At 46.1% G+C, this 13,018-nt stretch overlaps 1 protein-coding gene across 1 annotated transcript in view; it reads left to right on the top strand.

Annotated features, from left to right (window-relative positions):
- The window catches only part of Adra1b (adrenoceptor alpha 1B), a 58,365-nt gene extending 52,314 nt beyond the window's left edge, over positions 1 to 6,051 (top strand). Inside the window, 1 exon segment of the mRNA NM_001281694.1 lies at positions 4,924 to 6,051. Within this exon segment, the coding sequence (NP_001268623.1) occupies positions 4,924 to 5,522 (599 nt within the window). The 3' untranslated portion in view covers positions 5,523 to 6,051.
- The last annotated feature ends 6,967 nt before the right edge of the window (positions 6,052 to 13,018 follow it).

The raw sequence follows: 13,018 nt of genomic DNA, 5'->3' as shown, positions 1-13,018 counted from the left end.
CCTTCACCCATGGGAACCCTGAAGAAGAAACTCAGGCTGTCAGACTTGACAGCAAACACCTTTACCCACTGAGCCATCTCAAGGACAGACCAAGGACAGGGATTTTTTTGTTGTTGTTGTTTTGTTTTGTTTTGTTTTTTTGTTTTTCCAGACAGGGTTTCTCTGTGGCTTTGGAGGCTGTCCTGGAACTAGCTCTTGTCGACCAGGCTGGTCTCAAACTCACAAAGATCCGCCTGCCTCTGCCTCCTGAGCGCTGGGATTAAAGGCATGTGCTGGGATTAAAGGTGTGCACCACCAATGCCCAGTAGACAGGGATTCTAGAAGCATCCACACCACTTGGAAGTACTATATCCATCCATCAAGTTAGATTTAACAATTGATTATCCACAGGTGAGGATCACAGTGTGACAGGGCACGTGAGACAGAACATAAAGGTTGATAGCCACAGGCTGCAGGTGGAGTAGAAACACCTTTTGAAAGTACAAAATGTTCTGTAAACTATAGTCCTCTTGTTTTGAATATGTATATAAAGGAAACACAACAGGAAAACCTGCGAGTTTGAATCCAGCCTGTTACACACTAAGATCCTGTCTCAAAAATAATGTTGCTTAAATGACCACATCTTTTTTTTTTTTTAAGTTAGAAACAAGCTTGTTTCATATGTCAATCCCAGCTCCCTCTCCCTTCCCTTCTCCCCCCCGCCCTCCCCACCAGGTCCCCAGTCTCTGACCCAATCTCCACTCCGATCCTCAGGGAGGGTGAGGCCCTCCATGGTGGATCTCCAGTGACTGTCATTTCATCCAGGGCAGGGCCTAGGCCCTCCCCCAAGTGTCCCGGCTGAGAGAGCATCCCTCATTATGGGATAGGCACCAAAGTCTATTTGTTTGACAGGGATAAATGCCACCCAAGGCCCCATAGATTACCTAGGCCTCCTCACTGACACCCATATTCAAGGGGTCTGGGTCAGTCCCAGACTTTCCACACAGCCATCATTCTGGGGTCCAGGAGCTCCCCCCTTGTTCAGGTCAACTGTTTCTGTGGGTTAAACCAGCCCAATCTTAACTCCTTTGCCCATCAGTTCTCCCTTTCAGACACTGGATTCCAGGAGTTCAGTTCAGTGTTTATCTGTGGGTATCTGTCTCTGCTTTCATCAGTCACTGGATGAAGGTTCTGTTTCCCAGGCTCTCTGGCAATGGGATTATATGCTGGGACTCCCCTGATTCATGTCTAAAATCCATAAATGAGTGAGTACATACCATGTTTCTCTTTTTGTAACTGGGTTACCTCACTCAGGATGGCTTCTTCTAGTGCCATCCATTTGCCTGCAAATTTCACGATTCCATTGTTTTTTTCCGCTGAATAGTACTCCATTGTGTAAATGTACCACATTTTCTCTATTCACTCTTTGGTTGAGGGGCATCTAGGTTGCTTCCAGGTTCTGGATATTACAAATAATGCTGCTATGAACATAGTGGAACAGACATCCTTGTTGTATGAATGTGCATCTTTTGGGTATATGCCTAAAAGTGGACCACATCTTTTTATTTAAAAATGTATTTTGCATTCAGATAGAATTTAGTTTCAATGCTTGCTAAATTACAGCCATGCTGTGTAACCAGGAGCAAACCACGTACCCACTTCAGGTCTCAGTTACCTCGTATTTAAAATAGAAATTGTTTTTAATTTGATATTGCCATAAATGATTTGGGGTCTCAGATTTAGAGGGTATGCTAACCATGCCTGTGGATCATAGCATTGCATCAACATCAGTCTGTACCAAACTCTCCCTTATTTTATTGATTTTTTTTTGTTCCCATTTCCTAGTCTATGTCCATCTGGCTCCACCCCTAGGCAAACATTAAGTGTTTCATATGGTTTTGTGATGTGTTTTTTAATTTGAAAATGTTTCTGCAAAACACATATGGCTGTTTGGTGAATTACTTAAATGAAATTATTCATAAATCTCACCCTGTTTTACACTTTTTCCCATGAAGAATGGTGCATTTAGACTCTTCCCATATTGTCATAAGGAATGTCATCCTGGATCATAAGTGCTAACTGTTATAATAAAGTGCTAGGGGAACCTTGGCGGATTGCCAGGGTGACCAGGGTGGAGGGACAGACACGCCAGGCAGACAGAGCTTAAGTGAGAAGTTTTATTAGAAAAGGGAGGGAAGAGGGAAGAAAAGAGAAAAGAGGTAAAGAGACACAGAGATATAGAGACAGAGAGAACAGAAGAGAAGAGGGAGACAGGAAAAGACCTGTCTGCCCCAGGGGAACAGCAGGAAAGAAAGCATAAGTGGGTGGGGATCTTTCTTTTTTTTTTTTTTTTTTTTTTTTTTTTGGTTTTTCGAGACAGGGTTTCTCTGTGGCTTTGGAGGCTGTCCTGGAACTCACTTTGTAGACCAGGCTGGCCTCGAACTCACAGAGATCTGCCTGCCTCTGCCTCCCAAGTGCTGGGATTAAGGGGATCTTTCTTTTAAAGGGGTTCTTTGCACCTGTGTGCAGACTAGACAACCACAGAACCCTGGACTGACCAGGGTACTGCCTGGGTGCATTCTGCCAGGTGACAGGGGCAGACCAGCATAATGCCTGAATTCTTGCACTCTAACCGTTACCCAGGTTTACATATGCCTCCCTTCTACTTTTCCCCTGGTTTTCTCCTATTCTCTGTGTTGCAATTTTTAAAAAAAAAGTGCTCAAGAGAAAGACATGTGACAGAGTTCAAGTGGAGGGTTTTGGGGTTTTTTTTTATTATTAAGGGAAAAGGATCTTAAAAGGGATAGGTGATGGGGGGAGATGGGTCTCCAGGGACAGGAGCAGCAGGAGAGAGGAAGAAAAGAAAAGGGGGGACAGACAGACAGAGGGAGATAAAGGAAGAGGATGGGAGGCGATCCAGGCCCTTTTAAAAAGAGAACATAGTGAATGTGCACAGGTGGTGCTCTTAGTGACTGCAGCTGAGGGTGTATCCTGTCAGAACCCCAAGGACAGGCCAGTAGAACACTAACACTGTATCACCACAAACAACACTATCCAAAGCACCCTCCTATGTGCCATCTTACAGTCCTACGTGAAATTCTTTGAGTGCTGTGGCCTTGGAACTAAATGACCCAGCTCAAAGTGTGTGCACACTTAATTGAACCAAGTAGTGCCAGTATCTTCTCCCAGATGTTTACACAACCGTGTCTTCAGTGCCAAAGTCAGGGGCTCCTCGTGCCCTCATAGCCTTACTTGGCAGCTTTCTAGTGTTTCCTATCATCTTGAAAGGTGTGTTTTATCCTTTTGTGGCCTCTATGTTAATGTATTTACCTGCCTGATACTTGGAGCATCTTGTCTGCATTCGTGTGAATTATCTATTTTCTTTGTCCATGTGTTTTAAATCCTTGAGTACACTACTGCTGGAAACCCTGTCTTCTTCTTGATTTCTTCTTTTGTTTTGGTTTTGTGTTGGGCAAGTATTTTGTTTTTGCATCTTTGGCTGGTTAGTTGGTTGGTTGGGAGATTTTGTTGTTGATTTTTGGTTTCGTGTGTGTGTGTGTGTGTGTGTGTGTGTGTGTGTGTGTGTGTTTAGACAGAATCTCATTTTGTACTGCAGAGTAACTAACCTGACTCTGAAACCGAAGCTGACCTAGAAGTACATCTTCCAGGATGACCTCAAATTTCTACCAGTCCTCCTGCCTCAACCTCCTGAGGACTGGGATTATAGGCATAAGCCAGCACATAGTGATTTTTTAATATTGTTTTTAGATATACTTGAAGTGGTTCAGACATGGGGGTCAGAGATCAAACTGAAGGAATCGGTTGCCTCTTTTCACCATCTTTGTTTCAGAACTCAAACTCATATCGCCTGGCTTAGTGGCAACCACCTTTAGCCACTGAGCCGCCCACCAGCAGACAAGAAGGGAGGCTGTTCGTTTGTCTTTGTGGTCCTTGAAGTTGAACCTGAGGCCTTGCATGTTAAGAACTCCACCACTAGAATGTATACTCAACTCTTTTTCTGAGTTAGAGGGTTTCTTATATTCCAAATAACATATTTTAAGGCATTTGAAAGAATATAAGTAGCTTCTATTCTTGCCTTGTGAAATATCCTTTTAAAACACTATGTCATTTTTCTTCATTCCAAATTTTTCTTAAAGTCTTTTAAGCTGCCTCCTTTTGTGGGTTGTTAAGGGTCTGGTAGAAAGAGCAAGTGCTGACCTATGAAACCTAACAGTTGGGACTATAGAATCCGTTTAACCAAATGGGGAGAAGCTTCATAGATAGAGGGGAAATTACTGAGTTCATTCCTTCCTTCTTTCCTTCTTTCTTTTTTTTTTTGAAAACCTGAAACTCACTAGGGAACCAGGCTGGCCTTGAACTCACAGAGATCCACATACCTCCCAAATTCTGGGATTAAAAGTGAACTCATACCTGCCTTATCTTTTTTGTTTGTTTGTTTGTTTTTGTTTTGTTTTTGAGATAGAGTTTCTCTGTGTAACTGCCCTGGCTGCTCTGTGTGTGTGTGTCTGTATGTCTGTGTGTGTGTCTGTATGTCTGTGTGTGTGTGTGTGTGTGTGTGTGTGTGTGTGTGTGTGTGTGTGTGTGTGTGTGTGTGTGTGGTGTTCCCAGAGACCCGACGGGAGTGTCAGATGCGTTGGATTTGGAGTTACAGATGGTTAGGAATTTCTTTGTGTGGGCGCTGAGATCCAAACTCGGGTCTTTGTGACAAAGCAACAAGCCTTCTTAACCAATGAGCATCTGTCCCAACCCCAAAGTAATTCATTCGTTTCGAAATGGGAAAGGCTAGCTAGCCTGCAGGGGTGAGAAAAATCACCTGGAACAAAGCACGAGCGTGGGAAAGCTGCCATCAAGCACAGTTTAGGAGAACCGCTGAGTAGAGAGGATACTGACCAACTGTTGTCTTTGGGTCTACACCCCCTGCAGGCTCCCTGTTCTCCACTCTCAAGCCCCCGGACGCCGTGTTCAAGGTGGTATTCTGGCTGGGCTACTTCAACAGCTGCCTCAACCCCATCATCTACCCGTGCTCCAGCAAGGAGTTCAAGCGCGCCTTCATGCGTATCCTTGGGTGCCAGTGCCGTAGTGGCCGTCGCCGCCGCCGCCGCCGTCGTCTGGGCGGCTGCGCTTACACCTATCGGCCGTGGACGCGCGGCGGCTCGCTGGAGCGATCGCAGTCGCGGAAGGACTCCCTGGACGACAGCGGCAGCTGCATGAGTGGCAGCCAGAGGACCCTGCCCTCGGCGTCGCCCAGCCCGGGCTACCTGGGTCGCGGAGCGCAGCCACCACTGGAGCTGTGCGCCTACCCCGAATGGAAATCCGGGGCTCTGCTCAGTCTGCCAGAGCCTCCGGGTCGCCGCGGTCGCCTCGACTCTGGGCCCCTCTTCACTTTCAAGCTCTTGGGAGAGCCGGAGAGCCCGGGCACCGAGGGCGATGCCAGCAATGGGGGCTGCGACGCAACGACCGACCTGGCCAATGGGCAGCCCGGTTTCAAGAGCAACATGCCTCTGGCACCCGGGCACTTTTAGGGTCCCTTTTCTTTCCCCCACACACACCCCAGGGGGGAGGACACCATTGTGGGGGGCGGGGGCATGGGGGGGAGTGTCAGCCCCGGGTAGACACAGGGTCGCAAGGGTACAAGGGGGAAGGGGGGCGGGGAGAGGGGCAGCTGCTTTTCTGGCAGGGGCATGGGTGCCAGGTACAGCGGAGAGCTGGGCTGCGCATGCTGAGAGCCTGGGGACCCACCCCCAACGCCGGCCGGGACTTAAGTCTCTCTCTTCTCTCTCTCTGTATATATATAAAGAGTCCCTCTATACGTATTTATCTGTGGGTACACGTGCGTGTGTCTGTGCGGTGAACGTGTGGGCTGCATGGATGTGTGTCGGGGGCCTGCCCACTTGCGCGTGCTGGGGCAGAGCGAGTGTGTGCCCTGGCAATGTCAGGTTTGTTGTTTGTCTCTTGACTTTGTACCTCTCAAGCCCCTCCTTGTTCTCTGGTCAATGCTGGCATTTTGATGGGGTTGGAAACCAAGTCAGATATTAAAAATCATTTCTCGTGTGCGGCTCTGAGTGATTTGTGAAGAGAGAGACAAGGAGGGCCTTGCATTTCCTTTTCCTTGAGGCCTGACCAAATCCTAGGTCATTTCTTTTGGGACAGACAAGGAGAGAAGCGGGGGTTAGACTATCATTATAAGGGGTACTGTCATTACTATCATTAGCATATTTATTATTACAATTACAGTTATTATTTTATTTATCTGTAAAGGGTGAACAGGTGCCATAGCAGGTGTGGAGGCCACAGGACAACTTGCAGGAGTCAATACCACAGAAACTATAGACAACATCATCCCGAAAGTACATACCACACACACACACACACACACACACACACACACACACACACACACACACAAGACAATTTAGAATCCTCCCTCTAGGATCCCATGAATTAGCCATGACATCCTAGATGCACGGGTGTCATAATTGGCAAGTCCTTGTTTTTGTAGATGGGGGACTGAGGTGAAGAATTAGGCTAGGGTGGGCTACATGGCTGAGCAGATAAGGGTAAGTCCAAGCCTGATGGCCCGAGCTGCATCCCTGGGACTCTTGTGGTGAAAGCAGAGGACTGAATCTGACCAACTCATCCTCTGACCTCCTCTAAGGCACTATGCCGTGTGGCACCTGTACACACACACACACACACACACACACACACACTGTAATGGCAACAATTTTTTTAAAAGAACTTGGCAAAATGTCCCCAAAGTTACAAGAAGTCGCTTATTTTGCCGTGTCTCCAGGACTGTGTGTTACCATGCTGCAATTGAGGACATCCTCCCAAAGGCCTCTTCTTGTTCCCACATAGAATAGGGGACCTAATGAAGGAAAGATGGGGGATAGACCTTGTTTGCAGGGAAGAAGAAATACCTTGCATCCTCCAAAAACATTTTATTAGCAACGCAGACCTTTCAAGTCATCCTTATACGGGACCCTGACAGAAGAAAGTAAGAAGGCATAGAGAGGACAGAGCCTGTCCTCCTCAGCTTCCTTCTCCCTCAGTCCGCCTCCCCAGGCCTGCCCCAGTCCCCCTGGAGCCTCGCAGGTCTGGTAGAGTGAAAGCAATTTGGAAGAGCAGGGTCTGGTGTCAAGCCTCGGCTCTGCAGGGCCTCGGGCACTTCATCTTGCTGCCTCTGACCCCCTTTCCCACCTCACAAACAGGCATGATCCTACAGCCCACCAGGAAGCACCGAGGTTCACTGAGGTTGTTCCCCAGGGTAAACACTGACATGCAAATGTCTGGACAGATTCAAATTATAAATTTGGATCTTGGAAATCTGAAACCACAGGCACCAAAGGCATTTCCTGCGCTGCTTGGATACAGTTAGTTCATCAGTTTCTGGTATCTGGAGGTCACCCAGACATGGGGGGAGGGGGTTGCAGAGTGGTGGCAGCTGCCTGCCTCCTTCTGGAGTGAACATTGGCCAAGTAGTAGCTAGCAACCCCCAGAGAGTACTGGGCTCCAAATCAGCCTCAAGCCAAACGAGCATGATGCCGGCCTCCCCACACCCCTCGCTGTGTCCAGGCCCAGGGAGGGCAGTTTACCAGAAGCTCTGGGGATGGCAGGGCCTCCGTGATCTGGACTCCAGCCAAGCACAAAGCGGTGCCACTGTACGCTCTCCAACCATCCAGTTGCTGTTGCTTCATCTGTCACCGCTCAGACACGCATCAGAGTAAATCTGCCAATCAAAGTAACGAAGCAAGTGGCTTGGCAAGCTGGATTGATAGCTCTCCCTCCAGACACAGGCTCAAACCCCACCTCTGCCATTCAGCAGCTTATGTCACGAGTCTAACCTCAATTTAATTTACTACGAGAAATGGACAATAAATAATAGTGTGTACTTTTAACCCTAAGAAGATTGAATGAAGGAGATGGTGAGGGCAGACCAGCGAGCACCAGGCCAGACACTTGGTGAACATTCAGTAAATGGCAGCTATGAGCAGAGGCATTCCTTATGCAGTTGTCTGCATGGATATATGAAATTTAGGAAAATTGAATATACAGACCAAAAAAAAAGCTTTGAGTTATTCATTGACTTCAGAGCCTTAGAACTCGGGATTCACTTCTTGTTATATGTCCTGCCTCAACTTCCCAAGTATTGGGCATACAGGTCTGTGCCACCATGCCTTGCCAGGGTTCATCTTTAAAAAGAAAGACACATGTTCATCACAGACTTAAAGGATGCTGAGGACCAGATCTGGTGCTTTACTTCTACAACCTCAGGAAGCTGAAGCTAGTTTGAGGCCAGACTGGGTTACATAGTTTCAGGCCAGCCTGAACTGCCGAGTGAGATACTGTCTTAAGACAAGCAAATTAATGTGTGTGTGTGTGTGTGTGTGTGTGTGTGTGTGTGTGTGTGTTGTGGTTTTCTGAACCCTGAAGAAGTCTGAAGAAGCATTATTCAAAGAGATCAGGCCAAAACAAAATTAAAAATAAAAATTTAAAACATTAATAAAAGTTAGACTAGTATAGCACACCTGTAATCCCAGTACTTGGGAGGTGAGGCAGGAGGATCAGGACTTCAAGGCCAGCCTCTGCAACCCTGAGCTACATGAGACCCTTTCTCAAGGAAAACTATTTTTAAGTCAATAAAGCATTGCAGGTGGTGTAAGGAGATATCTCAGTGGATAGAGTGCTTCCTGAACAAGCAGGAGAATCCAGGTTTGAACCTCCAGCACCCATAGTAAAAGCAGGGCACCAGCCCCAACCTACATCTGCAATGCAATCCCTATACTTACAGCTGGGGGAGCATGGAGGAAGAGGCTGTGAAACAATTGTAAGAGCCTGGGGACGAGGATGCCTGCTGCTACATACCATCTTTGGGACTAGACAGGGATGCTGTATCCATGAACTCTCAATAGTATGGTTACCTATAAAACCTGCATAATAACAACTCTAGCCCACACGCTAACTCAAGAGAGAGTTCACAAGGTCCCACCCCTAGATAAAGAACTAAAGGCAATCTATGGCTGCTGAGAGGGGGCAATCAATCTTCTCTAGTGACAAACCTCCTGGTAGATTATCTAAGCCCAAGTGGTCAGTCCTGGACACATTTATGTAAGAGCAACACTAAATGAGCTCCATAGGGTGTGTGTGTGTGTGTGTGTGTGTGTGTGTGTGTGTGTGTGTGTGTGTGTTTATAGAAGAGGTCATGAATTTGAGAAGGAGGGAAGAGAACACTAGAGGAATTACAGTGGGGAGAGAGATAGGTGGAAATGATATAAATACATACAAGATTCTCAAAAAAATGTATTAAAAAAATGAAGCCAGGCACCAGCATATGCATCTGTAACCCCAGCACTGGGGACATGTTGACAGGTAGATCCTGAGCCTTGCTGACCAGTTAGTCCAGACGAAATAGCAAACTTTGGGTTCGGTGGAGCTCCTGTCTCAAAAAATAAAAAGAATGATTGAGGAAGAGGCAGATCTTGACCTTTGGCCTTCACTTAAACATGCATTAGGTGATCACAGCTGCATATTGCATATATGTGCACACACATGCTCACTAATGCGAACATGCACACACAAATTGCTGGCGGATCCAAGACTGTGATGGGCAAAGGAAGCCTGGGTGTCTCAAACAGCACATCCTATGGGCGAGGAGCTGAAGAAGGAGGCACAGGACACTGCAAGCATGCGCTGGGGTTCAAGTCAGTGTCCTGTCCAGACCAGATGCCTACGTGCATCTCTTGCATGTAAGTTGAGGATCTATTCAGGACCCACCTCCCAAGGTTAAGATGGGCAATAAATGAGACAAAACACAAAAGAGTTTGCACAAATCAGCACTATCTTATTTGTTTTGGTTTGGTTTGGGAGACAGGGTTTTACTACATATCCACATTGCCTTGAATTGGCTGGGTAGCTGAAATGGGCCTTAAACTCACAACAATCCCTCTGCTTCAGTTTCCCAAGTGCTGGGATTACAGACATGTACTCCCATGCCCTCCATCCAGCCATTTCCAATATTTCCAGCATCGGCAACTTCTATGATTATCTGATGACACATCTAGTACGGCAGCACAGGCCTGTGATCCTAACACTTGAGATATGTGGGCAAGAAGATCAGGAGTTCAAGACCAGCCTGAGCTAAATGGGATCTCATCTCAAAAGACAGACCAGCAGGTACATGTACTTTCCATACATACAAACCTGATGGCGTGAATTCAATCTCCAGAGTTCACAGTGGAAGGAGAGAGCCAACTCCCAAAAGTTGTCTCTGACCTTCACACACATGCCATGGCACACGCACACACACACTGACAATAATAAATAATAAGTAAAATGTATTTTTAAAATAATCTGATGGGGCTGGAAAGATGGCTCAGTGGTTAAGAGCACCCATTGCTCTTTCAGAAGATCTAAGTCAGCTCCCAACAACTACACGGTGGCTCTCAACCATCCCAGACTCCTGCCTGTAGGATATGACACTCTCTTCTGACTTCCAGTAGCACCAGGCACATATGTGATACACATACATACATGATGCACATATATACATGATCACATGCAAATGCGCAAGAAAAATATTCATATGCATAAATCTAAAAAATTTAAATTTTAATAGTCTCATGATCACTAATTAAAAATAAGCATAACCAGCCTAGTTTCGTGTTTTATTCATGCTTAAAATCTCCTGGTGAACATTTGAAAATCAGTTTCTAGATTTCTTAAAAAAAAATGTAATTCCACCAAAAAACAGAAGAATCTAAATCCACCATGTGGGGCAGCAATAAGAATGATGGACCTGGCCTGTGTCAGATTTGAAAACACAATATAGAAGAAGACCCAGGTCCAGGCTCAGGGAAATCAGTCTGACTAGGACATACAAGGTCAGCAATTGCCACATCAAGTGTGTCACAGAGGGCAGATGGTCCACCATCATTCTCTTCAAGCATCATCTTCCACTAAGGATGAGATGGGTGTAGGGCTCTGGGCTCTGAGGAAGGAGTTGACCCATGGGGTAGGGAACATTGGGTTTGGAAGAATTTGCACCTTTATACAGGGTGGTAGCTAAGTGGACTAAAAAACAGGAGATTAGACACACACACACACACACACACACACACACACACCTCTGGCTGCATGTGTGAGGGCATCCCAGGAGACAATTAGCCCATAAGTGTTCTGACATAGTGGATGGTTTAGTCCTTTGATGGACTCTTAATGCACGGCATTATTGGGAGGCGACACAAAGAAGCATGCAGGACCTAGATCACCGGGAGCATGTAGGGAGTGACTGTGTCTTGGTCCAGATTCATCCTCTTTCTCCTTTTTTTTTCTACTTTGCATCTATGAGGGAATGAATAACTGCCTCACTACACAGTTACAGGCCACAATGGTGTTCTGATTGAGTACATTGAGGCCATACAGTCGTGAACTAACCCCTCTGAAACCATCAGCCAAAAGAAATCCTCCCTCTATTAAGTTGTTTCTGTGAAGCATTTGGTCATGGTGATGAAAAAGGTGACTGGAAAATTTTCTATGCTATACCTATACCTGACGCTCGAAACTTTTAAAAGTCACAAATTATGCCCTTTTGTGTTGGACGCCCTTCCCAAGTCTCATTGGTTTTCGCTGTGGTTGCTTAGTTTATTTTGCTTTTGGTTTTTGTTGAGGTTTGACACTCTGAGTCCGGAGCTTCACAGATAAAACTGGAGTCACTATACACCATTTCAATGAGAGATCAGTGAGCCAATGCAGGAGACAGAGAACTATGAAACATAAGAAACACATAGCTAATTAATATTCAATGGTATTAATGATAGATAGGTCAGCACTATCAGCAGTAACAAAAGGGGAGCTCTTGAGAATGGTTCTCATGTAACCCAAGCTGGCCTGGTACTCACTGTGGAATAGAGGATGACCTTGGACTCCTGATTTTCTGTGTCCGTCTTCCCAAGATATCAAGAGTGTACCACCAGGGCTGGAGAGATCCCTCAGCGGTTAAGAGCACTGGTTGTTCTTCCAGAGGTCCTGAGTTCAATTCCCAGTAACCACATGGTGGCTTAGAACCATCTGCAATGAGATCTGGCGCCCTCTTCTGGCCTGAAGCATACATGCAGACAGACCACTGTATGTATAATAAATAAATCTTTTTTTTTTTTTTAAAAGGCGTACCACCATGACTAGCTTATGCAGGACTGGCATAAGAACCCAGGGCTTCATACATGCTAGCAAGCTCTCTACCATCTTATCCACAGTCCTGGCCTTGTTTTGTTTTTATTATTTATTTGTGTTTTTTTACATTTATTTCCTGTATGTAGGAGAGCATCCCACATGCCACTGTGAGTGTGTGGAAGCCAAAGGACAATCTATAGGAGTTGGCTCTCTTCTTTCACCACATGAGTCCCAGAGATCAAACTTAAATTGTCAATCTCAGTGGTTTACCACCTTAGTCATCGGACAAAAAGGCCTGGTACTTACTACATAGCCGAGGTTAGCCTCCAAGTCACCAGAGTCCTCCTGCTTCAGCCTCCCAAGGGCTGGGATTACAGGACCACATCTGGCCATTTTGAGTAGAGAATCAATTTTGGAAGGAGCTGTGTACTCTTTTGTCTAAGCTACCAAAAACCATAGTTCTCAGATTCAGAGAGTTCCAGGTGTGGTGGTGCAATCTGCAATCAATCCCAGCACTTGGGAGATAGAGAGGGGAGAATGAGAGGTTCAAGGCCAGCATGGGCCACTTAGTGAGTTCCAGGTCAGTTGAGCTACAGAGCAAGACCCTGTCTCAAACAAAACAATAGAACAAGAATGGGGAGAGTGGAAGGATTGTCCAGAGAGTTTATTAAAAACAAAAAGCAAAAAGACCAGACATATCCCACTTCCATTCTTTCCAACTGCTTTAGCAAATGGAAGGCCCAGGCTCCTGATCTACCTATACTCTTTCTTCTTCTTCTTCTTCTTCTTCTTCTTCTTCTTCTTCTTCTTCTTCTTCTTCTTCTTCTTCTTCTTCTTCTTCTTCTTCCTC

This window comes from Mesocricetus auratus, unplaced genomic scaffold (assembly GCF_017639785.1).
Source record: "Mesocricetus auratus isolate SY011 unplaced genomic scaffold, BCM_Maur_2.0 Super-Scaffold_100007, whole genome shotgun sequence".
Classification (NCBI taxonomy): Eukaryota; Metazoa; Chordata; class Mammalia; order Rodentia; family Cricetidae; genus Mesocricetus; species Mesocricetus auratus.
The sequence above is the reverse complement of the archived record's forward strand: the minus strand, read 5'-3'. Positions and strand labels throughout refer to the sequence as shown.